Consider the following 27,760-nt stretch of genomic DNA (forward strand, 5'->3'; position numbering starts at 1 on the left):
CAAGGAGGTCTTCTGCGGTGGCACCCTCATCGCCTCTCGGTGGGTGTTGACTGCCAACCACTGCATCCGGAGGTACCTCAGGGTCCGTCTCAACGCCCACGATTTGCGATCTCACGACGGACGCGACGTCGAGATGACCGTCAGCAAGATGTTTCCGCACCCGAAATTCAATTTTCGGACGGTAGACAACGACATCGCTTTGCTGATGCTCCCTAAAGCTGTGCGGACGCCGGTTGCTTGTCTGCCCAACAAGATGCCGCGAACGAGGGAGCTGTGCTCCGTGATGGGATGGGGCAAGATCCATCCGATGGACGTGTATGGGACGAATCTTTTGCAAGAGGCTAAGGTGAGTGTACATTTTTTCTGTATGTCTAGCTGTGTTAATTATTTGATAAAGCACTTATTATGGAGAATTATGGTATAATATTTTGACTTACATTAGAAATGGTCGGGGCCGTACCTATATACCCTCGTAGTATTTCCACCTTTTCCAAATTATCCTGTCAGGATTCAATCTACATTATATACACCCCTATAGCTTTGTTGAAGACCATTTTTTGGAGGATCATCAACAGTGTTCCTATTTTCCCTCTTTAAGTTATTTAATTTTGTTTCATAGTGTTCATCGTGTTTGAAAACTGGAACACCAAACAATCGAACTTCAAGTAGAAGTTACAGCATTCTTTCGTTAATATCAGCAAATAACCTAACAAAATTATAGAAAGGATGGAAAACTACTTTCTCAAAATTGACTCTCCACTTTTACACAGAAAAATCTCAGATATTACTCACACTACTATGTCCATAATGGGACATAGCAAGTCATAGTTAGAGCTAGGGAGACCGATAGAAATAAATGCTTTAGCAAGGTGTCACTCCGTCACTAACCTCAAGCGGATAAAAAAAATTCAAACTGATATATAGGTACTTGAAGTCACTTGAATAAAAAAGAAATTTGCTTGGTACAACTTCTGAAGAATTCCACTCATTGATTGGACTATCTCCGGTAGATCTTTGTTATGGTAACCATATTGGAGATTAACATTATATAAAAAGAATGACAACTTGTTATTTCTGGCACAAAAATGTTGAGAGAATAGATGATGATAATTGGACTTGTATCCATTGTATCATCACTATTTTTGAGCGTAATGAAGAATCTAAAACGTGGACTTCACAGCACTTCCAGTCAATAGTATTTCACTGAGCGACATCTGATCACACTATTAACCGAAAAATTTTAAACAAGAGAGGCAATAGTGTTTTCAGGTGTGTTTTGCACGTATTAATCTTATTGTAGATCTGCCATTCAAAATACATCGATGACAGATAGCGAATTACTTATAGGAGTATGAGAAAAAACCCGAAAGATGGGAATGGAAGAAAGAAAATCGTCAAAGAGAAGAAGTATATGGCAACAAAAAAAGGGGTTGGACAATACAGTTTGAGATTAAACTGATTTTTAAGCAAGAAATAGTTCTTAACAATAGTAGAAAGAAGATTAATCCTTCCCCAAACCAATTCCTTGTGTATCCTCTCCCCAGAGAGACAGTACTATCACAGATTCGCATGATTTTATCTCATATTTTGATGGTGTTTGATTCCAGCTTCCCATCGTCCACCCCGATACCTGTAGAAAGTCCTACCGGCGGTTCCTCATCAGCGATAACATGCTGTGCGCAGGGTGGGCCTCGGGAAGGGCAGACACCTGCGCGGGGGACAGCGGCGGCGGCTTGATCTGCCCCTCGAGGAGGTATAAGAGGATCGTCTACAGTGTGCAGGGCATCACAAGCTTCGGGGACGGCTGCGGCAGGAGGAACAAATACGGCATCTACACAACGGTCTACAATTACGTCGGATGGATCAATTATATCATAAGTCACTATTAGTGGGGAATGTTCAAAAGGATTGGTTCGAATACGTCAATTACCTACAGAAGATTACAAGCACCCTCCTACACACCCATTTTCATTTCAACTTCGTGTTTGGAGTTTCGACTTTTGAGATCTTAATTTCGGGTTTTGTAATCTGAATTTTTTTGAACCCTGAATTCTAACCACAAACCTAAAATTCCAACTCTTGAACTACAAATGTGATTTTCAACTAAGAACTAAGAAGTGGTACTTTTAAACTAGGTATTGTCACTTGTAAACTGCGAACTGTAACTCAGAACTTTGGAATTATGATTCAGAATTGCGATGAACATCAGAATTCCGAATTTAGAAGTCGAAATCCACTTTTATATTTTGAATTCAGACATCAAACTCGGGATATCTATTTCAAAATTTGGAGTTTAGACTCTGAACTTGGAATTCTGACTTATTTCAATATTATGTACTTTCATAACTTTTGAGCAGGCGTCACTTACCTAACCTTATGATAATTTAGGAATATGAAGGCCATACCAATACTCATTTATTTTTTTTTCAACATTAACACAGCGGTCGTGTGATGAGTATTGACGTTTTGTAGCAAAATTTCAAACACTTTGTAACACAATTTTCAAAGGGTTAGTTCTAATAACGATTTTTAATATTTTATTAAAATATTATGTATATTGAATTTACAAGTGATTGATGATAGATTTTCCTTATATGATAATTGCGGTATAATTAATACACTTTTATAGCGGCCAGTTATAGCTGGCAACTATAGACTACTTTGATCATGGGGTTATTGGCAGAAAAGTATTACTATTGACTTCTTCTCTTCTCTTTGCAAATGAAGAGTTATATTGCTAACTGAATTCTGAGTAAAGACAATGATAATTAGTTTATTTAACCTGTTTTAAACAATTTATGAACATGATAAATTTAATTAATCAAAAATTGGCTAAAAAATCTAGTCATAATTTTGAACACTGTAGTTGAAGCTACACATTTTAACGTGAAATATCCATCACAGAATGGTCAATATACCAGACCATTATTCCTTAACAATTTATATTAGAAATCAAATTAAGGATTGTCTCTACGGAAGGCAGGGAACATAGCTAGATGTAGTATGACTGCCATACTGTAATTTATTAGTCTTAGGAAATGAGCCATAATATACTAAGAATGCCTGTTTCTATTTACCATATAGAATTTTTGTACATATTTTTTATAATCTTCGGATATTTACCATAAGAATTCTAATAAATTATTGTAAAAAATCATTTTATATTGTTTCTTTTGCATTCCCTCTTCTTTCCTTTACTAATTTGAGGTTGAGGTACGTGATCAACATTTTTACAATATTTTGATTTCATGGAATTCGGAGAACAGTTCAAAATAGTGAGAAATCTCAAAAAATGCCTTATCATAAAATGAACGACTCCATATGTTATGGAGAAACCTAGGGGATTACTTGTAGATTATTTGTTGAATTTTTAGATATGTATCCATCTTTCTCCCATTACAGAAAATAACCGACTCATATTTAGCAGTTGATTTTTGTAAGGGGATAATAGGAGAAAGGTGAATACTGAAACTTGTAGAAAATTTTCACATTCAGTAAACAACATTACTGGAGTTTTTTCCCAACACCAAACCGTTATTTTAACACCTCGACACGTATTTCGATCATCAAGTGAACATCTTCAGGAGGAAGAATAAACTAAATATACTTACAACGTTATCCTTATTTATACCATAGATACCTCTTCTAGATACCTGCGTCTTGAGCGTCTTAAATAAATTTCACAATATGGCCTTATCTATTAGTCTTAAATTAATTTTACAATGTGTCCTTATGTAATAGTTAGGTAAATCTAATAATTACAATATTATTTCAACAAGCTATATAGTATACCATTAGGTATTGGTCCACCTTCGTTATATTCATAATATTATTATGTTTACTTATTTCTACACTCTCATAGGCATCTAGTTGTCTGTTGTTGTTAACTTGTATAACTAATCTTAATGAACTGAAGTCTATGAAATGGTTTTGTTGCAAAATGAGATGAGCGACTGCTGATTTTTCTGGTCTTCCTTATTTTAGGTGTGCCAAGTGTTCCATATACTTTATTTTAATAGACCTTTTTGTCTGTCCATCATAATTTGCATCGCAGACCTTACATTTAATTTAATAAATTTCAGACTTTTTCAAATTCTCGATTTTGTCTTTTGGATTTCCTAAAAGGCTCTGAGTGTATGACTGATTTTAAGACACTTGAGATGTAGGTACCTAGAAGAGATATCTGTGGTATAAATAAGGATAACATTGTAAGTATATTTAGTGTAATCTTCCTCTTGAAGATGATAACTTGGTGATCAAAATACATGTCGAGGTGTTAAAATAACCGTTTGGTGTTGGGAAAAAACTCCAGTAATATTCATTACTACCCCAAAGGTTCGAAACAGTGCATCACAAGTTCAGTAAACAAGTTTTTTCAAATGTTGATACAAAGGTCAACAGGTAGATAACCAATTAAAAGGCACTCTACATTATTATTCACGACATGCTTTTTTGTCAATTGTCAGTACTGCATTTACTCACATTGCCTATCATTCAAGTTAATCTGTCTCACAAATTCAAGATTTACAAGTTATTTTACTTAGGGCTTCTCTGAACTGAGCTGGCAGTAACTTCAGTTCAATATTTCATCCGGTCGTCACATAACCATATAGATTAACATTTTTCAAAATTATTTTTTTGACGAAATCCCAGTAAGAAAACCAACATAGAATAATCCACTTGATCCACGTTTCTACTATGTATCTTATTTATCGGGGAAAATATCATAAAGCCCAATGCATTGAAATGTGCAACTTTTATAATACTTTTTGAAACCTTCACCTCATCATTTAAAACTTGTAATAGAAGCTCAATGCAACACACACTGTACACATACCCAAACTTACACATAGAAAAATAAAACTCTTTATATAAAAAAAACAAATTTAATGTAGACTTAAATTTTAAAGATTGATAAAAATGCTGTTACCTGTGAGCTTTTCTTACTGCACCTCTTTCAAAAATGAAGTAAAGCTGATGTTCATAGGTTCTGTTGTAAATTCTTTGAAATATTTTTCATCTCACGTTTTTTGATAAAACAAGTCTGAATAAAACGAAAACATATATTATAAATAATTTATTCGCTGTCAAAACTATATTACGAATAACTTGTTCTTTCTTCACAGTTCAACCCTTAAAATTAGCACTATGTACAAAGTCCCAGAAATTTTAAGCTTCAATAGCCTACACAATATAAAACTTCATAACTTTTAGTTACGAACCATTCTTTAAAAACTCAGTCACATCAGTAGCTCACAAATTCCTAGTATCAACGTTTAAACGCCACACTTATTTAAAATGCCCTTTCTTTTGGATTCGCTGCAAAAATTCCATTTCAGAATCTCAGTATTCGAACAGAAGGTCTCCCAGCAAGGAATCCGTACCGATTGAGCTGTCGTTCCCACTTGATAGACTGGTCCAGGTTTCAGATTCACTACCATTATCATCTCCATCATCATCATTGTCATCATCATTGTTGTCATTGTTATCATTGTTGTCGCCATCTGTTAAAAATGAAAATACAATTTCTTCTACTTTCTAATGGATTTGATTTTGTTTCTAATATCAACCCACCCTAATACCACTATCACTGAACTCGTAGAAAACATTTATGATATTGTTTCTTATTTGTTTTTCTTGTTTGTTTACAGAATAAAATAGAATCAGATCATTATCTTTTTTTCTGCAAATCCTTTGCAAAAAAAAAAATCAATCTGTTGGCCACAAGCCAATTTTCTCATTCCAATGTTTTTACATAAATATTGCTCACAATAGGATCGAAGAACTCACCATCGTTGTCTGAATTATCATCATCACTTCCGTCCATGTCGTCCTCTTCCTCTTCTTCTTCCTATTGAAAAAAACAATAGATCAATAAATCCTTCAGAGAAAACCCTATGTCTTCATGGTTTAAAAAAACTTGACTATTTTTCCTTATACATTTTTTATGACTTTCATTTACTATGTACTACTACATAGCAGAAAATAATTGAACATAAGATTAATGACAGAAACAATGCTAGAAATGTAAAAAACCTAAAAGCTTCCCAATTGTTATGCCATCAGATTCATATTTGATCTACAAATTCTGTGAAAGTCAATAAAATTTCAAATATGAATTAGAAGTTTAAAAGAGCACCACCCAATTTTTATTTTTTCAGTTAACATGAAACCGACATTTTTTATACTTATTTGAATAACTTCCTCATATTACAACACTGAATCTACTTTATATCTTTATTTGAAAAATTACGAGTTTGATGTCTTTTTCTGGAAAATATTCTTGTTTAATTAGTGTGCCCTCACACCCTACACCACCTTAGATCATATTCATTATGACTTTAAAATACTTACAATTTGCGTTTGGATGACAAGAATAAAATTACAATTTAACCCTACCATTAATCTGAATTTATGTCTAAATTTCTGGCAGTAATTTCAGCTTTGTGGAAACAACATAAATTTGGATTTTCGACAAAACAATAAATAAAAAAAAGCTCGCAAAATAAATAATATATTAAAGCATCTGAAACATAATTTAAAAAAACAATAGAAAAAACAACACTCAATAATCAAAGTTCAATAATCAATAATCAAAGTTCAGAGATGACATCAGGTCTTCGACATACCAAAGCATCCTTTTAAAGCTATCAGTGCTACTACTGTAACTGTAGAATTGAAATGATTGTACCTGTTCATCCTCATCGTCTCTTCTTCGTCCGACATCATAGACGCGAACGACAGATTCTTGCACGGAGCTGTACATTCCTTGGTTTTCCACTATGGCTATTTGGGTGTCAAAGCCATCAATGGCAAGATCATAGATACTCTTCTTGACATCGATTGTAGCTATAAAATAAACAAACAAACTGACAATTTTTAAGACAGTTCACGATGGAGTTTGACTTTCCGAAGTGTACTTTCATTGGGAATTGGGTTTGCACTTGTGATTATTGTCTAAAAAAAAAGCAATACACGTCTTATGGCCAAGAGCAGCGATCACTTCGAAACGAGTCTCAACAATACTGTTTATTCTGTATCTCAATCAATCAATCAATTAATTAAAATATACTTTATTGTCGAAGACTGAATCTTTTTGACAAAGCATTAATAACTACCAGTTAGTTGGGAGTTGTTATTCAGTGAACATATACCTATAAAATAAACAGAAATTTATTACTAAAATATTTTGATTCCTTCATTAGTACAATAATCAAATTCATGACTACAACACAAAAATTATCAATCAATACCACATTTCCAGGACAAGAACAAAGCAGTCTATGAAATCGTTGTTTTTCAGAGGATTGAATGATTTCAACCAATTACCATACCACATTAAAGATTCTGTTGCTTTATATTCATTCAAGGCTCAGATGAAAATATATATTACATCACGTACTCTATGAATTTTCGGAATTTTTTTAATTTTCATGTTTCACATCATCGGATTGTTTTATTGGTTCGAGCTTTTATGTTCTGTATACATTGTGTTACATCGTGTTACATTGTGATGTTAAATATTTCATTACCTACCCACTCGAATAATTGTTTTTATGCCCTAGTATAATTATTGTAATATGGAACTAACTATTCTGAATACTCCTGATTTCCTGATTTGTTCTGTGTTATGGGACAATATTCTCAGGAACACATTTCAATTTCTAGCTTTTTAGCTTCTTGTATTTATATATTATTTGAACGTATTTTATTGTTAAAAGAATTTTTATACTATTTCAATATTTTTTATATACCATTTTTACCTTTTTGGACTTGTATTTATATTAGGATTTTCTATTTTCAAATAAATAAATAAAATAAATGAATAGTAAAACTGACGTGAATAAAGTTTGGATAAAAGATAAGACAATAAAATACAATATAGGAGGCTTCTCATAGCTATACCAAATTATCAACAAAAAACTCCTGAAGACTAGTATACCTTTTTCACAAGTGCACTTGTGAGATAAAGGATAGTTTGTGATATTTTTAAAGAGACTGAGCAAGTGATTATAAATCTTTTTGCTTTCAAATATGACAGAATTTTTCATTAAATATGTTGTATAGTTTTTTAGTGGCTGAAGTGTTATTACCTGTTACATTGCGTTGCGTTGCTGCCACCTTAGCATCTTTTCTGTTGTAGGAGACGATAACCCTTAACCGGATTTGGAATCCCATACTAAAAGATGTTAAGGTGGCAGCAGTGCAACGCAATGTAACAGGTAATAACACTTCGGCCAATAACATCGCACCAACTAGAAAGGCGGGCTACCTGTGTCAACATGAATACAGCTTACGAACTAGAAATAGTCATCGGTGAACCATCAGGATGTATAGACCTCTGAAGAAGCAAACCACTCGTATCTGTGAAACGTTAGGATACAGTTCCAAACCACGACGGCCTTCATAACCGAACAAAGATTGTTACTTAATCAATTTATAAGGGTTAGGAGTTGGCAGAATCAAAACACCATTGATAATTGTGACATCTTATGCAACTTGACTAATGTATCTCAAATGTTTACTCATCAGATGTGATACCAACAGAAAATTATTTCAATTCAGGAAAGCCGAATAACCCCCCCCCTCACAAACCCGCGCCATTTAGTCTCATCATCAATTATAGCATTACAAAGAATTAAATAACCATTCCTAACATTGACACGACTTTGATGTGTGACAAACAGGAATTTTATCTCACTTTGGTACAACTTTAGTAACCATCAACCAAATAATTCCCACTTCTCAATGAAAATTCCTGTGAACAGTATTAAAATCTCTATCCATGGCAGCCTAAAATTGCCATATGGTTGGGATGATGAAAGAATACACGTATGTCACCAACTTGCGTATTTAATTCAAGTCCACAAACTAATTAAAAAGAAACGATGTGACCTCTGCTCCTAACAACTTATTTAATGAAAAAATGCTTTCATTTTTGAAATTCACTAATAGTGAAATCCTCATGTTACTATTTTGGGTTAATTTCATAAAATCCATTCTGTTAAAACATATTTTATGTTTTCTTTTTCAACTCTGATATCTATCAATTTAAATTTTTCAGTATACAGTGCATCGAACAATGAACAGTCGCTCCCAATTTGAGGTCAAAATTTATAATTATGATATAAAATTTACTCACTTTGAAATATGAAATGTTTCTAGTTAACTAGTTGTGAAAACAACTATTTGTCGAGTACAAGATAATTGAAACCATAGGAAAATTTCAATAAACATTATATAAAAAAGTATGCTAAATACAAGTGATATCAACATCTAGAATCAGTATAATGTTTAATAAAATGGTATAAATAGAATTAGGACATACACAACATTCAAGTCTGAATAATTTATTAAGATGTTATTTATATAAATAAAAACATCTAAAAGCATGTAGTGTTTAGTAAATATGAGTTGAGTTGAATTAAAACAAACAAAATTGTAATTAAAATACAGTATGTCATTGTTGAAGCTTAAAGTGCTGAGTATTTTCCAAGATAGATTTGAATTTTTTGAATTTCATTAGTCTGATAGAGTGATATATTCAGATTTGAGTACCTGCATACACCTAGCTTATGTACGAATCTGGTATTGATTGTTATCAAAAAAATTGTTTTTGAGTTGTGAGATTATGCAATACATAATGTGAGGTTATGCTACCAATTTAAGGACAGCTGAATTCTAAGAGGTTATGCCATACATAATGTGAGGTTATGATTCCAACTTAACGACAGATCAATAAACCAAGCAATCATAATAACTGGAAGAGACTAAAAAAATCTCAAAAATATATACAGGGACAGGCCCCCAAAATAACCACATACTGAATTTTCGTTTCGACTGAAGAATGAAGTTATACAGAAAATTTCTGAAAAAGTATTACATATCATACCTCAAATAATTGAAAACAAAATGGCCACACTTATGGCAGTGGTAATTGTCAATATGTATGTCAATAATTATTTCCAAAACAAAATAAAAAAAAATTCTCAATGAAAAAATTGAATGTTATGAAGGATTGTTATCCTGCCATGACCGGAGGTTCATATCACTTAAACCTATTTTTGAGAATGTTATTTATTGAAATTGCGACAGCATCTATACAAAATGTATATAACACACAGTTGACTGACTTTATAATTTGTTGTGACAACTCTGAACTCACCTATACTGGAATAGTCAATAGCATCGACAGTCTTGAAACTAGAATCAAATGTAGAATCGCCATCATCCATTTCTTGTTCCATGGAAATCGCATAAATGGCTGTATTAACAGGAGAGAACATGACGGAACATTGGTTTAGTGCCGGGACAGTCTTCAGCAAGTGGAATGTTCGGATGTCCCACACTTCAGTGTTAGAGACAATCTATATAAACAGTAAATTAAAGAAAACAATCAAAGTTTTTAGCCAAATGGCTTCGTGAGCTGAGGCTAAGATATATTACATTTCAGAGAAAATATTGCTATAAATCTTAAAACTCACCTCAAGTCCGTTTGGATGGAAAACGCCGCTCTGCGTCTGGTTCAGCTTGTCAAGCTTGTGGATCGACTGACCTGAGTTGACGTCGAACAGCACACCATCCGAAAGTACCAACTCGTCATTGTAACTGAATGTTGCTTTGTTTTTCGTGTATTGGTTGCTTATTCTGGGAGTCAAGGTGTGTGTTGCTTGCTTCGTGTTCACATCATATATCTGAGAAACAGATAGATACAAAATACATGTTCAATAAGAGTTCATAAATAATAGAATAGAATATGTTTATTTCATCACATTAACTACAAAAGTACAATAGTGAAAAGTCAAACTGACAAACAAGAATAACAATAATTGAACGATAGTTATTGTTATATATAATTTTGCCCGTTCCAAAATTGAAAGTCGACTCTTTCAGTTGTATTGCCAAGTGCATATGCAGGACATTTTCTGTGAAGATTCCTGCACTGACGCCTGTCGGATATAATCCAACGCCCTTTGTGGTATCAGCCAAGGGAGTAGTTGTTTTCTGATAGAAGTCAGTCTATTTAACCTACTGTGTAGGTATATCCGAGACTGGCTTGAACGTTTAAAGTTCATTTCTTTAGATTTGATTTATTTATTCAAGTAGGACAATTGACTATTGGACAGAAATCTCATAAATACCAACAAATAAAATGCTACAACAAATACTTGGAGTTATGCTCGGAACCAAACAAGAAGGGTAAATTTAAGACTGAGCTACATTCATTTCTCTGTAACGGTGCCTTCTATTCTCTGAATGAATACCTGGCGGCATGATTATTGTAACCTATATATTATATGTGTGTATAAGTGTATATATATCGTAGAGTTTTCTTCTCTTATAATGTTTTATATTTATATTTGGGATTCGTTTGAATTTTTAGCCTTAGTTTTAAGATTTTGACTAGTTTGATAAGTATATATATGTTCACCAGCAGGCTGAATTGTGTATGTTTTAATGACGAATAAAGCTACTTACTTACTTACAATCCTAATTTACAAGAAATAAAATAGTTAACATACCTATCTTACAATACATATAAATTATCATAAATGTAAGTACAAACATATATAATAAATGTGAGTATAAATATATATAAAATTTAATACAGTATAAAATAATGGTTTGATAAAATATTTTCTCATTTATAATACAAACTCAAATTATGTTTGAATCCTGCAGTACTTTTTGACTCATTTTTTAAATTTTGTGGTAAACTATTGTACTGAGTAAATCATAAATTATAGTACAGAGTACAGATTAGTCAAAGATAGTGAGACTTGGACTTATTGATATAGCCTCTGATTCACGGCTCTTTATGATTCATTACTCTGACCTACCTCCTAAACATCATTGTATTCTAAAAATTCCTTTTTGAAAGTCACAGGTGGTATGTTTTTAAATTTTGATTAGTGAAATGAACAAAATGATGGGATTTTTTTGAAAAAAAAATGACCATTAGTGCTATTAAATATGTTGAATATATGAAGTGGCTAAAACAGTTCACAATTTTTATGGGTTGTTCTTCAACACACACACATTCAAAAAAACACTTTATGCAAAAGAAACACATTTTTCAATTTGTTCACTCACCACAGCAATTTCTCCTTTGGTTCCAATAACTTTCTCCTGTGTTACCTTGGCAAATTCTACGTGTTCCTCATCATCGAAAGACATCCTGAAAAAAAGTACAATGAGTAAAATTAGATCCATCAGACCCATAATTTACCAACTTCATTTCAAAGGTCTTCATATCCCACATGGCGGAAACAGGTTTTCCCCATGTTGAACTCGTCAACATAAAGTCTCCGGTTCTACTTGGTTCTACGTGGACTATGTAGTTGTCGTGGGCTGTGAACATATTGATCTCATTGCCTTTGTGCAAATTGAACAAATGGATTTCACCATTATAGTCTCCCACAACCAGAGTCTTATCTCCAGGCTAAAAATAATATTTTACTCAATAATGTTTTACAAGTAGTCAATAACAATGGCCTCAGCCCAAGACCATTTAGGACACAACATTATTGAGTAATTCTTACCATGAATTTGGCACAAGTAAAAAATCCTTCATCATTCTGAAGTCTTATTGTTTGTATGGGACAGAACCTAGAATGGACAAACCTTCTGTCCATTATTTTCGACTGGTAACCCAATTGTCTTCTTGCGCACCTCAAGACATAGTTATTGGCTGTTGTTATTCTTGGTTTTGGATCTGGACATTTATGTGGCCTACAAAGATATAAGGTTATAAAACAAATACATAGATTGAGATTGGTTGAAGCCCCAAAATGGAATTCTGAGGTATGAAAGCAAATATTTGAATTGAGGCATATTAGATAATCTTTACAATGCTTACATGAAGAGATTGAATTGGGGACACGTTGCCATAGGGTTTTTACACAGGGCGTGCTGGTTAGTAAGGTATTCAGTTATAATAGAATCTAGTGTGACTCTGGGCTGCTCTGGACAAACTGAGGAATCTTCGTGTCCTACCCAGACGTGCGGTTCTCCGCTGATTTGTTTCTGAAGACGAGAGGCACTTTGGGAAGGCGTCACTGGAGGAGGTTGGTGTTTTCTGAAACAAAATCCATTGATTGCTATGAAATCTTATAATTGAGAGTAACTTACTTAATGATTTTGATTCCCGGTGTTGTACTTGTTGTTGTAGTAGATGAAGCAGTTCCATTGGTCACGCTTGAAGTGTTATCAGGTGTAGCAATTGGAGGCATTGCCCTGTGAATGTTTGGCGCTGAAAAGGATAACCTAACCTGGAAAAATTATTTTTATATTTTCATTCTACAGAATTGAGAAATAGAATTCTCATTTCTTAGGAAATCATTATGCACTAACCCTGGAAGGTGTCAGTGTGGAAGAGTATTTGAACTTGGTAGGGTGTTGGGAGCTGACCGAAGTTATAGCGTTACTGAGATTTGCCTCCTTCACTAATACTCCAGCTGTCTCCGTGAAGCCTTTTTGTACTAAATGTTGGTGCATCAGTTGCAATAGTTGCCTATCGTTGAACTGTATTTTGGTTTGGGCAACAACATTAGCCTAAAAAAATGAATGAAATCAAAATGAAGAATCCTCATTTTCGCTAGTATCATGTTAGGGTACAGACTATCTATTTATTTATTCATTTCTTGCACGGGATTACCTCTTTTATAATAGTACAATATACATATACAATTTAAAAATGAAAGAAGACTAAAAATTAAAAAATAAGACTCAAAGTAAACTCGAGCACATGAAAATGTGTAAATGAATAAAAGCACTAAGATAAACAATTTAAAATAGAGATAATTGACGAGGATAATGTGAATAATACATATAAGTAATAAGTGAATACATCTAGATCTAGAATATGGTGATCTCTAGATGTAGTTTTTTTTTCATTGAACATTTTAAGTCAACTATAACAATATCATGTAGTTTTGAACACAATACAAGTCTTCAATCAACACTTATTCGCAGAACAGTTCACAGAATTGCAACACGTGTTTCACTATTCAATAGATTCTTCAGGCGTGTTCATAATAAACACTATTCAGTGAAAATCCCACAATCTGTGTTACTTGAAAACGTTACGGATGTTTTATCACATATAGAATGGAATCATCTAAATCAGAAGTCAATATTTACTGTACCAAAAGGCTGTTTTATTGAGATTTACAAACATGAATGAGTTTTTTTGGAATGAGAGAAACATTCTTCTTATACTTTCCTTCATAGCAACTGAAGAAAATAAAAATCTATTGTTAATGTTTTAATGTGCTATCCTTTTGAATTTCATTGACAACTCACCCTGTGAATATTTGCCAAAGATGCCTCCAAATTAGTATCAGTATGTTTGCCTTTGCCAGAGAGGAGTTCCAGAAGTTCCAAAGCATATTTTTGGAACAAAACGTGTTCTTGTCTTTTTTCTTGTAATATTGGATCTCGCATCAAGTCTGGAAAAAAAATTATTAATTTACTTTTTCTATGAATGAATACAGAGAGTTTGAGAATATTTAAAATATCAGACATTGTTATAAACTCACTCTGTAACTGACCGCTGGTGAATAGCGGCAACTTAGAGACAATCTGCCTCACCGTTTCTGATCTGGCTAGACCAGCAAGAGCTTTGCAAGCCAGTGTCCTGATACAATCTGCATCCGTGATGGGTGTCTTGACCTGCATGAGCTGTAACAACACCATGATCCCGCTGTTTGACCTCACACAGTCCCACACCTTTTGGATGAGGTCTTCAGAGCTCTTATACTTCATTTTTTTGTTGGGAGAGTTGGTAGCCGAGGCGGAAAATCTCGCAACCGAACCACCGACCTGTTTGTAAAAAAAATAACAATAATGAGTTTCAGAATAATGCTCAACATCGAAGTGTTTAACCATCGGATGATTTTGGGTATATTTTTAGCTTACCCTTGTGATAGGAGCACAAACGCAGTTGCCTATCACTCGTAACGCAGCTTTCTGAACATCAGCATCAGCAACTATTTCTCCTTCAGCTGCACCAAGTATTATATTCAATCCTGAAAAACATAAAATCATATCAGCTGCTAAAAAATGATATGAACCTTGGAAGTTTGAAAAACAATATCTATCGAACTTCTTTTGATAACAACAAACAATTCAAGGAGAAAAAATATGATGCAACACTAAGTCACACACAGGAATATGATTGTGGAAGGCTGTGCTTAGAAAAATGAGACTTTGAAGGATTTTTTTTGAATATTTCAATAGAGGAAATATACAAACAATAAGAAATGTTCTAGATACTAGAGCTATGCAAGAAAAATATATTATTGCAAATCAGTTCCCACTGAATTATCTTGCAGAGCAGACACAAATTGACAACATATTTATTTATTTACGGACTTGCCATTATACAATGAACATATAAATAGTATGATTGAAAAAATAAACAATTGAATAATAATATAGAATATCAAAAAATAAATATCAATTAATTATTAATATTATTAATCAGCAGTTTCTTCACAGTAGGTCAATACGTTTAACCTGATTTTTAAGAGAGTACAAGGATGAGTCAAGCAAATCAATATAGCTGCTATTCTTATTTGCTAACCTAAGCATTCTAGTGATGGTTTCATTTAAGCCATAGTTAGTAGAATGGTAAGGAACTTTGAACAACTCCAACACTCTGGTTCTTCTTGAATTTACATTGAAGTTAATTACTTGTGTTGTTGATATATGCCCTAAATGAATCTCCAATTCACAACTTATTACAATTCAGAACTCCCTGACCCATCTCGTATACACACTAATTCATTTATAAATAGGAAAACAGCTATTTTGATAAAATTTATTACACATCAAAAAAATAACAACACAACTAAGTCTAAATTTGTGCGAGCTAAAGATTCCCAGTTAAGTGTGTGAATTTATTCCATAGAAGTTTGCTATAACTACAATTTCCTAAATGAAATTTATAACACATTGAAAATATATATAGATCATATGTGTGGCAGAGCTCTAACACACAGCAGCGAGAAATAAATAATTAAAAAAATGTTATATCCCCAATAATCCCCGCAGTATTTCATCATTTGAGAAATTGCTTTTTGCTGCATTACATAAACAGACAAAAAACGAGTCTGATAAGACATACAAAAATATAAGCACAAGAGATAGTTAACAAAAAAATGAAGAGTCATAGAAGAGTCGAACAGAAAACAAAGAACATCAAAAAGAATCTCGAATTAGAAATTATGAAAATAACTACTGCTCTTTAGGAAGAGAAAAAAAAAGATAAAAGAAGCTGAATGAAAATATAATGACCTCAGCAAAAATATGAAACTCGACAGTTCCAAGTCCCTAAAAAAACAATGTTTCAGTTCAATGAATATAGTTTGTTTCATAGCACCTACTCGAAGAAATTATACCACATTCAATCTAAGATAAGCACTTTTATCAACCACTAAACCAACTTGGCGCCTTCAGAAGATGAAGAAAACTCAGTTTTCACGTTGCGTCTGGTGATTAGCAAAAGTGCTTGTTTCGAGAAAGCATTTTGCAGTATATAAATTTGTGTTTGAAATAGCATGCTGATAGCCGGACATACAAGAAGTCCATTGCAACAGGTAATATTTGGATGAGCAAAAACAATTATTTTACAAAACTTACCAACTGTCAATGTCTCTTCCGGTAAGTCAACTCTATCGCAAAACAAAAGCTGAACTTTGGGCATAACACAAGCTATGGCGAGTACATCCAATGCACTCCTAACAGTTTCAGCTCTACCACTGTAGTTCCATTCGTAGGCAAAAGCTATTATCTTCAAGAGAAGAGTTATGCCGCCGAGTTTGAGAAGCTGGTCGATTGGAGCCCAGTGACTCCTGTACGGCATATTTTGAAATAACATGTCGATCTGCTGTTGGATCTCTTCAGGTGATGATTTACATGCCTACAAAATAGTTATGATAATTGCAAATGTTTAGTCAGTGGATTTTAGAAGATATTTACTTTGTAAGATGGTTGAGATGGTAAAGGTGGTGCAGGTCTTTCGTTAGGCCTCAGCTGAGACCTCCTTATCAACTCTACTTTCACGAAAAGATGAGCTTCCAAGTAACGACGATATGCAACACAAACGTGTCTCACTATCTGGCGGTAGGCTCCTTCTTGTTCTTCATTCAACTGACCTGTGTCGGCATCTTGCAACAATATTGGTAGTGTTGCTATCTGAAATGTTATAAGAAAATTGTGCATAGTTCTATCGATTCTGAAATTGCTTGGCTTGCACCTAGATAGCAGGTTGACGTGGAAGACTCATGTTGAAAAATTGGTTAAACAGCTTTCAGTATTCAACTATATGATTTTACAACTGTACAAAATATCCTGAAAATGTATTATCATGGATGTGTTAATTCTAAACATATGGATTGTTATGCTGGGGAAATTGTACAAATATTGAAAGAGTACTAATTTTGCAGAAACGTATCCTCAGAAGCATGCTCAATGTCAAACACACTGATTCGTGTCTCTCTGTATTTATTGATGAAACATTTTTAACTGTCATCGGTCTATATATTTTCGAGGCTGCTTGTTATGTAAAGGAACATATAAATGAATTTCCAACCTTCATTATATCGAGTTCAACATGAGGTTAAAAGTATAAGAGGCAATAACATCTCCCCTTACAAAGACATCATCTATGGGATTGATTGATTAATCAAACCAGATATATATATATATATATATATATATATATATATATATATATATATATATATATATATATATATATTATATATATATATAAACTAGGTGCAGATATATATATATATATATATATATATATATATATATATATATATTACAATGTAGGTTTTCACGGATGGTAGAATATGATGTGTTGTTCTTCCGGGTGTTCATCCGTTCTGTACTATTCGATAGTCGACGTTTCGCCATCATCTCAGATGGCATTATCAAGACGAGTTACTGCTTCGCTTCGAGAGGTGTACCTCTCGAATATATATATATATATATATATATATATATCTGTTAACACATTCACTGCGAATGACGCCAATTGGCGGCATCTGGTCATTCTATTTTGTGCGAGTGACGCCTTATGGCGCGCATGTGTTTCTCTCAATAAATGTGTTAGTATTCAGTCCGCACTGAACAGAGGTGGTTGTATTTCAGTCCGCACATTTAAATAGTATTGTTCAAGAAGATTTCGGGGCGGTTCGTAATTTCGTGAATTTTAAAACTTTCTACAGATTATTTAAATATGAGTGAAGTAGACAATAATTTGGCAGGTCCTTCAGGTGTTAAAAGACGTAAAGTAGCAATAAGAGATCCAAATAAACTAACAGTTGATGAAATGTTACAGTTAGTGGACTGTTCAGATGACGAAGATGAAACTTTTGAGCGAAGTTCTGATGATGACCTCGAGTCAGAAAGTGAAGGGGAAAATTATGATAATTTATTTCGTTTGTTTTTATTGTTTTGTTTATTGTATAAAGATGTTTTCTGTTTGTCATAGATAATATGGCAGAAGAAACAATCGACCAAGAACACCAGGTAACATTCAACACTGACAAAGCAAGTTGACGAGATATTTGTTCCGGTATGAAACATTTTCCTCTTACTGAAACCAATCGAATGCTTGTTGATCTTCCGACAGAGGCGAAACCATACGTGGTAGACTTTTTGTTGATAATGGTTTTCTTGAAAATATCATAACAGAAACGAATAAGTATGCAGAAAACTTGTTTTTGTCAAGAGGTGAAAATGAAAGGTCAAGGATAACTGATTGGAAAGATCTAAAAGAAGAAGAGCTCCTGAAGTTTATTGGTTTGGTGTATCATATGGGCAATGTGAAACTGAACAAACTCCAAGACTATTGAAGGACCAGTCGGCTATTCAATTTCGAATGTTTTTCGGATGAGCCGGGATAGATTTTTGGTGATGCTCAGGAGTTTGCATTTTTCTACGAATCCGGATCCAAATCAACCCGAATCAAACGACCGTCTGAATAAAGTTAGACCAGTTATTAATTATTTCAATGAAAAAAATGAAGGAACTATATTATCCCGGAAAAAACCTCTCTCTGGACGAATCTATGGTTTTGTGGCGAGGTAGACTATTGTTCCAGCAGTACATGGCAAATAAGCGGAATATGGACAGAAATTGTATATGTTGACCAAAAAAGGCAAATGTAATAAAATTTAATTTTGATTAAAAATGTTTTTTTTTACTTGTTGTTGTATTTTTTTCCACTTGACCATTTTTACCGCATATATTCTTGAAACTCTGGTACTGTGCGTAGGACGCCAACAGGCGTCCGAGCTTGATTTTTGTATAAATCCATAATTACTGCTTTTCACACAAAAAAAAACATTAGAATAGCATTCAGCCCCAAACACTTTATTTAAAAAAAAAACGTGCCCCGCACAGGAGTAGAGCCCTTAATTATTTTACGCAGCGAATGTGTTAAGTGCTCTCATGTCTTCAGTTTGAGCTGGCAGGTGATTGAATAGTTTGATCCCATTGCATATTACTTTGTCTCTAACTAAGGAGAATAGGATCCATGTTGTTATTGTGGCTACGAGTATCGTATACAGAAATAGGAGTCACACAAGTTAAATAATATTTCGTTATTAGGCATACAAATTCCAAAATAAATAAAGCAGCTACCGTCAAGATGCCATGTGCTATCAAAAAGAGGCTTGCACGTATCCTGGGTAGCTGCTTTGCTTATGTAACATAGAGCCCTTTTTTGAAGCACGAAAATCATATTAAATAAATCTACCGTGCAAACTGCCCAGTAGGCAATTCCATATCGAATACGGAGATCTATGAGAGCAAAATAGGCTGTTCTTGAATGTGAATAACCTAGTTCTGAAGAGAAGAAGGGATATTTATCATTGATATTTGTGGATTGAGTATAATGTCGATCTCATAAATGGTTTCTTCGTATATGGGTGTTGAACAATATAAGCAATAGTTTATTGAATTTCTTCAACTTAACCCAAAGCTTGAATTCCCACTTAAACTGATTTCTTCCACTTCATCAATAACTCTCAATTTTTTTTAACGAGTGGCCTGAACAAATTACTCAAACATCTATTGTTCTCTCTCGAATCCCAACAATGACTCGGCAGTACTCTGGATAAATAAACTACAATTTGATAAACCTCTGTGCTGGGACTCTCTGTAAATCCTATTAAAACAAACATATATTCTTTTTGCTGATTTCCCAAAACCTTAAGCTCATTTATGAATGTTTACAATTTTGCAAGATATCATTCATATACTCAACATCTGTTAATAAAACTTTGTTGTTTATACTACTGTAAATAATATCTCCTGTTTTGTTGCAGTAACTTTGAATCCCATACCAGGGTATTACATTACTTGGCTGAAATATATTACGCTTTAATAAACAATTTTTTTTTCATGAGATTTAATACCCATTTTAAATTAAAAGGAATTTCATATACAGAGAATTACTTAGACTAAAGTCAAAAGAAAAAAATACTCACCACATTATGTAATTTTCTGAGACCATCTTGAGAATCAAATTCTTCCAAAATTACTTTGAACTGAAACGTCAATCCAAAGAACATTATTGCTTGGCATCTTCCAGAATCATGTGAGCACTCAAGAAGCCACAGAGCATACCTAAAAATCATGGGAGATGGATATAATTTATGATAATCGTAAACCATTTCAGGTTCCTAAATCCACATAAAAACTATCTAAAAACGTACTTGACTAGGTTGCTGACAACATATTTAGGCAGCAAGCAAACTCTTTCCATGGCTTCTTCGCAATAGCCAAGGTAGTACAGGCAAATAGAAACACCAGTGGCAGCTATAGAGGGCCTTGGAACTTCCAGCAAGGCCTATAATACAGGGACAATCGAGAAACATGAAATTCGATACAGTGTATATAATATAAAATTTTAAATATTTCAAATATTTCTGATGACAATATTTCAGAAAAATGTGCAGAGATGGATTTTTATTTTCAACACGTATAAGATCCTTGAGGTATACCTGGAAAGATAATATTATGAACTGAAAAGTACATAATATTCAGAAAATAAGAGCTATGATTATTCAACCAAAAGGTATATTTAATGAAATCAGGATGTTACGTAAAACTAATTTCTTGGAAAAATATTTATATTTTCAAATGATACCATCTGCGGGTTTTGCTATCCAAAATAGTATTTGAGACCATTAAAAAGAATGTAAAACAGAATTTAAAAAAAATGTAATTCTAAATTATTTCTTCTAAGACTGATTAAAAATGTTATATACCAAAAAACTTACACATTTAATCTCTTCACAAAATGAGAATATATATTCATACAAAGTGGTTACTGGTCATAAAGATCTCTGTTATTATACCAAACAAATGAACTGCTCGAGCAAATCAATATTAAACCAAAGTGTCTTCATTCATAATAGAGGTTTTAACATTTCTTATATAATAGAAAAGGTTAGATTTGTGGTATGTAGAGATATGAAATCAGTTTTTTTTCTCTTGAATTAAAGTGTTCAAGATAGGTAAAAATAAAATGATTGTTCATATGAATTGAAAAGATAATATTTTTAGGAAAGATCAGCTTTTTGAAAAAAAAAACTTTTTAGTAATTTATTATATTATTTAGCTCCCCAATAATCATATCCTTGTTTTTATATGCCTACACACCACAAATCAACTCTTTTGTATCATTATTTATAATTGGCTATCAAAATCAGTTGAAAAAATACAAAAGTTTTAAAGAAACTCAAAAACAAATTGAAAAAAATAACATCTCACTATTAAAGAAATTTTTTGTAAATAATTATGTTTTGACTGTTTTTTTTGGTTTAATTGTATTGTTATGTTTTTCATTTCTATAGATATTCCTTATATAACGAGTTTGATTTTTGAAATAAATACAGAAATACTTAGTTAAGGAAAAACAATTGAGAATAGCCAGAATGTAATACTCATAAAAGTTCCAATCCCTCAAATATATCAATATTGCTAGTTGAAAAAAATCTCACCTCTAATCCTTTACACTGAATAAATTCTATGGAGAATTTTTTGTGGCATAGTAGAGCTGCTAAGTATTTCAAAGCCTCAAAAGCTAACCTAGCTTCTTTGGTAACCCTAACGTTGACATAACACAAAATCAATTCTAGAGCTCCCTGTTCGAAAACATGACTCAAGAATTCCTGATAATCTCCCATAGCTGTCAAATATCTGAAATATGAAAAAAATATAATGACAGGAAAGAGCAATTATTATTTCGTACCTACCTGAGTATTAAAATCTGCCTGGTAGCGATAGTTGGAGGAAAAATTTGAACAGTCCCTATCATGAAGCTTTCCAATTCTGCCCATGACGAGTTGCTGGTTTCCGAAAATATTCCACTAGCTTTATGAGGACTGCCAAGGTAAACAGGATCCGGTATAGGACTGCCTTCAATTCGCGGGCGTTTTCTTGAAGGTGGGTTTTCAGAATCTGTAACCTAAAATACATTCCAATTAGCAGAATTTCGTTTTTTGATTTCAATTATATTTGAAGTTACTTCTTTGAACTGAAAGAACTTACAAGTTCTGAATTTTCCATATGTTTCGAGGGAGACTGAGCTTCAACTGACTTCTTGCGTTTTGCTAGCCGTTCATTTTCTTTTCCCTAAAAAGAGTTCATAATAATAATAATAAAAAGTATATTTTATTATCTGAAGATCAAATCTTGTTGACAATTATTGAATACAGATGAAATTCAAAACCAACTGCAGCTAGTATAAATAGTGGAATTCCTTTGGGGTTTTTTATTGGTCCCATCATTTAATTTTTGGATATAAATAATATGAAATCGTTGAGTATAAGGGGCAAATTCGCGTCACCATATGGTGTAGTAATAATACCTCAGATCTCCCCGAAATCATATATTGAGATATTAAGACTACTAAGGAATGGTTTAATGATGTAATCTTTTATCTTCAAATATCACAAGAACTAATATGATATATTTTTGGGGCAGTACTAATAACTTTCCAATAACTCTGAATGAAAGTGTTATCAAAAATGAATCAGGCAATAAATCCCATGACATAATCATAGAGAATAACTTCAGATTTCAAGACCACTTCAGAGCATTCATGGAAAAAAACTTTGGGTAAAATTGATGCAAACCATAATATAGCACATAATTATCAATAAATGTGTTTTTTCTGAGGACTGTACATTATTGTACACCATTTTTCTCAAATCTTGATATGTTATTTCAAACAAGACCAACACTGACATGAAAAGGGAAATGTGTTAGTATTTCTTTGTCTTTAAGAACCTGCTTGCATCAGTCACATAGATTCATCTTATGGTTTTTTTTGCAGTTTGAAAACTGACTCCAGTAAACTTGAATACTGTATACCAAACAGGTATTCCATAACTCAAGTGTGTAAGAGAAACAAGTCTGAAGTTTGAAACGCCTTCTAAATCGCCACCTTTGTGCAGAGGATTATTAACGTCAGACACTTTTTAAAACGACAAGAACACTCCTCTATGAACTAAGAGATTCTTCTCTTAGTTATAAGAGGTTCAAGTGTTTCTATAGAAGATTTTTCAATAATTTTTATGAGATGTCATCGTAACTTGCTCTTTTATTTTTTATGTCTTTCATGACTTCTACAAGTTGTTTAATTTTATTATCATGTAGATATTGAAAAGTTTTCAAGAGGAACTAGTTGTTTTTGAGGAGTCAATTCTGTTGTCAAGGTATTTTCCTTTCACAATTTCAAGTAGTTTTCTATATATACTTCGGTATTTATAAATATAATCATAAATATCCAGATTGTTTATGTTCAATCAGTTGTTTATGAAAAACAAGAACGGGTTCGATAGTGAACAATATAACTTTCCTGTCGAATACATCACAATTTTAATGAAAACTCATAGTTGTACCACTGTAAAACAGTTTTGGTAACAATCATGATTTTTTTATTGATTGATTAAAATAAAAAAAAAACATTTTTTTTTTATTCTATACCTTTTGTAACTTTCAATTATACACTTTGTTACGCAACACAAATCAGGGTGGATTGATTTTTAAATTCATTATGATTTTTATCATAAATGGTGACTGTGGTTGTTTGGTTGCCTATCTAGTTTTATTTATACACGGTTATATATATATATATATATATATATATATATATATATATATATATATATATATATATATATATATATATATATATATATATATACACAGGCAAACCCAATTCAGATATAAGGGGGTGTACATAAATTACGTGAGGTGTTTAAGGGGGGGAGGGGTTCGAGTCAAATCTCATCTAATCTTACGTTGGAGAAAGGGGGGTCCCAGCGAATATCAAGCAATTTTTTTTTTCTGATTGAAACAAAAAAAATTATACTATTTTGGTCCATTTAATCCAGATTGAACATGCTTAAGATTTAATTTTAAAGTAATCGTAATACGATTAAGATCATTCACTATTTAATTCGTTCGAAAGAAGATCAGAACGAAGATGAAGGAGCAGATGAATTTATTGAAAATCATATGGACATGTTGGTTCCAATAGTCTCTCTTGAGACCGCACATGATTCTCCATGCACTGAATTAGAGTAGATATTCTTTTTTTAATCACAGTAGTTACGATTCAAGTATTCTATTGTTAAATTTTTATTATACTTATAATTAAACTCTCAGCAATATTGACTACTAGTCTTATCTAGCCGTAAATAAAAGCACGAAGCAAATTTTTTTTTTCTTTTTACAATAACCATCCAACGTGTTTACGTAAGAAACCCACATTTTGAAAAATCTCACGTGAGATTGGGGGATGAGGGAGGGGGTTGAGTAAAATCTCACGACATCTCACCAGGGGGGAGGGAGGGACAGAAAATTAAAAATCAAGTAATTTATGGACGCCCCTAAGTAGTACAGTGCTATGTAGTACTTGCAATATAGTGGATTAAAATTAAATTATAAGAATAATACAATTTCTAAGTAAGATAAGTAGATTATTTTAAAAAAATTGAAATGTATAACAATATGAACTAATATAATTCTTACAGGCAAGTAACACTAGACAATGCAACAACACAAGCAGAGAGTATTAGATGGCTAGATGAAGAATATGATTTTTAAAGCGGATAACTGATATATTGAAGATTTGAAGGTTATTTAAAGGGTTAGCCAATCGAAGAGTTCTCGGAATAAAGCTGTTGTATGAATAATTGAATCTGTGAAAAGAAACGTAAAACGTTTGCACCTGTCTATTTGAATGACTGGGAACATATAAAGATATTTTGGAGAGAAGCTTGGAGATGATACTCAGTTCTATTGATAATTTTGAATAGTGATCTGGTGATAAGAGTTCAAGTTTAAAAATAAATCAAGATTTAAAATAAATAGATATAAATAATGTTAATGCTGAGAAGGATTTTTTTTACAAAAGCTGTAAAAGGAAAAAGTTGATACAGAGCAAATCATAAAAATGTAAACAAAATCAGGAAATTCTTTTTCAAAGAGAATATTGCATTCAATGACGTCATGATCTGATGATTAACTCATCACTAACAAAGTTTTGTAACTCAACATATATACTCACTTCACCAAAGGATGTTGTTGAAGGACTCTGTTCACTTCCACTATCGGACTGGAACACAATGCCATTTTCTCGGTCTGAAAACACCAATTCTCCATTCATATTTTAAAAAATGGTTGCACTTTTACTCACCTCTTCTTATGACAGGAGGTGGGGATTTGATAATGCCATCCCCCCTATATGGAGGAGACCTCATCGAAGATAAATGTGCGAAGGGTCTGGAAAAACTGGGATAGTTGACAAATTCTGAGGAATTTTTCAGTCTCCTTATCCTCTGTAGGAGAAGGGGTATCAGTTTACTGTTTTGTTCTCTGAATTTTGTGGCAATTTCCGGTATTTCCATGGCAGCACCCAGGAGTCCTGTTGCGTAACTCTGTAGGGGCTCTATGGAGCTCGTTACCCATTTTATCAGGCGCAGAATCAAGCTGTCTGCTTCTGGCTAAAATAATGATATGATACATAATTTATTTAATGAAAAATCCCATATGCAAAACAGGTAAATAATGTAACACATATCTTGAAAGAATAGAAATATGAATCAAAAAGTTCAAGATTATAATCATGAGTAATGACTCATTTTAACAGTAATTTGTTCCGCAAAATGGAATTCTGAAAATATTACATTTGAATTTCTTCCATCATTGACAGATGAGCAATCAGTTCAATAATAATTAAATGATTCAGTATTATATTAGGGTTTCCTACAGACCCAATAAATGTTATCGAGTTTATAATTTCAGGGACATCATTGAGGAGAATTATATTTAATAGAACAGGTTGATAGTTAATTAAATGAGGTACTTCAAATTGTAAAACCATATATAAAGCATTAAATACTAAGATTTTATTTCAAGTATAGACATGCCTGAATAAGCTATTATATAGCAAAGCAAATATTACATTTTTTTAACTGTCTAGTGAAAATATCACAGTGTTTCTTGAATACGTTATGAATTTCCATGACGAATCAGCGGATACCATCACATAAAGTACAAGAAAATTAAAAATCAAGTGGTGGACAAGTAGTTTGACAAAAATGTGAAATTAATGCATTGGAATACCTGAAATACTACTGTGGTATCTAATCCAGGCATGATATCCAGCATCAAACGACACGCAGCAATGTTTAACTGGTCAGAATCTTTTCCAATGATACCCATTCGTGAGTAATATGTATCCCTCAAGTAATCATTTATAAGCTGAAAATGAGCATAGTTATTGCATAGTTTCATTATAAAGTAATATTGAACATAGCCGTTTACGCACTTTATTAGTGAAATTGTCCTTTTTGAATAGAGCTTTCAAAATTTGCCCAAGAATGCATTGTGGATCCGTTCTTGACGGATGTCGTTCATCAAAAGGATCTGGATCCATTTTGAGGTAGTTTTCTGTTTCCACTTCTACTATCTCAGCCAACCTACAAACATGGTTATTTAACATTGCACAAATTTGCCTCAAAACATAGTTTTTACCTGGTAAGTGTTGGTATTGGATCATAATTGGGCTGACTATGTTCGTCTTCCCATTTGCGAATTATGGAGGATATCTCGCTCATCACAGAGGTGTTACTGGTATTATTTGTATTGTTTTCTGCCATGACTTTGGTTAATTTTTTTTGAATAACAAAGGCATGAGGTAATTTAACATAACCCAACTTATATCGGTATATATGTTTAACGAACTATTTTAATAATTACTATCTATTAGAAGCTTCCTAATGTAACACACGCTCAAGGAATATTTTGTGATTTTATTATAGAGGTAAGTTATTAAATTGATTAAAAACTATATATAAAATTACTACTGCACACACAAACGCCATTGTAATATTATCAGGGATGCCACCTTTTATCCGGATATACCTATTTAATTTATTTATTTATCATTGTTTTAATGTTTTAACAACAAAAATGGGAGACATTTTCAATTTGAAATAAATTTGGCAGATCTGAAAGAATAAATTATGAAGAGAGAACCAATTGACTAAATTTACGAATAAAAATGCTCGTTACTAATTTCAATACATAATAAATAATAATATACTTGTGATGCACTGTTCAGAACCTTTAGTGTAGTAATGAATATGGAGTTTTTTCCCAACATCAAACCGTTATTTTAACACTTCGACACTTGTTTCGATCATGAAGAGATCATCAT

At 32.7% G+C, this 27,760-nt stretch overlaps 3 protein-coding genes across 4 annotated transcripts in view; 1 reads left to right on the forward strand and 2 right to left on the reverse strand.

The window, feature by feature from the left end:
- The window catches only part of LOC111501907 (plasminogen), a 78,202-nt gene extending 75,045 nt beyond the window's left edge, over nt 1-3,157 (forward strand). For both annotated transcript variants that reach the window (XM_074184470.1, XM_074184468.1), the window contains exons 5-6: nt 5-346; nt 1,608-3,157. In XM_074184470.1, coding sequence (XP_074040571.1) covers nt 5-346; nt 1,608-1,889 — 624 coding nt within the window. In that variant the 3' untranslated portion in view covers nt 1,890-3,157. The remainder of the gene's footprint in view (nt 1-4; nt 347-1,607) is intronic.
- The window catches only part of LOC111512529 (uncharacterized), a 344,576-nt gene that overhangs the window by 165,487 nt on the left and 151,329 nt on the right, over nt 1-27,760 (reverse strand). The window lies entirely within an intron of this gene.
- mahj (LisH and WD40 domain-containing protein mahjong) lies at nt 5,063-27,445 on the reverse strand. Its single transcript, XM_023155831.2, has 26 exons — nt 27,076-27,445; nt 26,870-27,020; nt 26,665-26,802; nt 25,736-26,042; nt 25,607-25,680; nt 22,579-22,662; nt 22,284-22,495; nt 22,029-22,227; nt 20,739-20,872; nt 20,511-20,649; nt 16,984-17,199; nt 16,645-16,924; nt 14,920-15,029; nt 14,541-14,823; nt 14,305-14,450; nt 13,354-13,554; nt 13,132-13,271; nt 12,860-13,078; nt 12,543-12,732; nt 12,234-12,442; nt 12,094-12,178; nt 10,485-10,694; nt 10,166-10,367; nt 6,692-6,849; nt 5,791-5,851; nt 5,063-5,504 (listed from the first exon to the last, which is right to left on the reverse strand). The coding sequence occupies exons 1-26, from the start codon at nt 27,198-27,200 to the stop codon at nt 5,344-5,346; spliced, it is 4,434 nt and encodes a 1,477-aa protein (XP_023011599.2). The 5' UTR covers nt 27,201-27,445; the 3' UTR covers nt 5,063-5,343.

The sequence above is a fragment of the Leptinotarsa decemlineata genome, unplaced genomic scaffold (genome assembly GCF_025532065.1).
Source record: "Leptinotarsa decemlineata unplaced genomic scaffold, Ldec_3_MD MMD2_tig00026354_RagTag_RagTag, whole genome shotgun sequence".
NCBI classification, from domain to species: Eukaryota; Metazoa; Arthropoda; class Insecta; order Coleoptera; family Chrysomelidae; genus Leptinotarsa; species Leptinotarsa decemlineata.

Excerpts from the sequence above, each read along its gene's own strand:
- mahj (XM_023155831.2), bottom strand. The coding sequence starts at position 27,200 with ATGGCAGAAAACAATACAAATAATACCAGTAACACCTCTGTGATGAGC. Across the intron at positions 25,681-25,735 it reads ACCTCCTGTCATAAGAAGAG|ACCGAGAAAATGGCATTGTG; the intron begins GTGAGTAAAAGT and ends TGGTGTTTTCAG. Across the intron at positions 22,228-22,283 it reads AGGCAGATTTTAATACTCAG|ATATTTGACAGCTATGGGAG; the intron begins GTAGGTACGAAA and ends TTCATATTTCAG.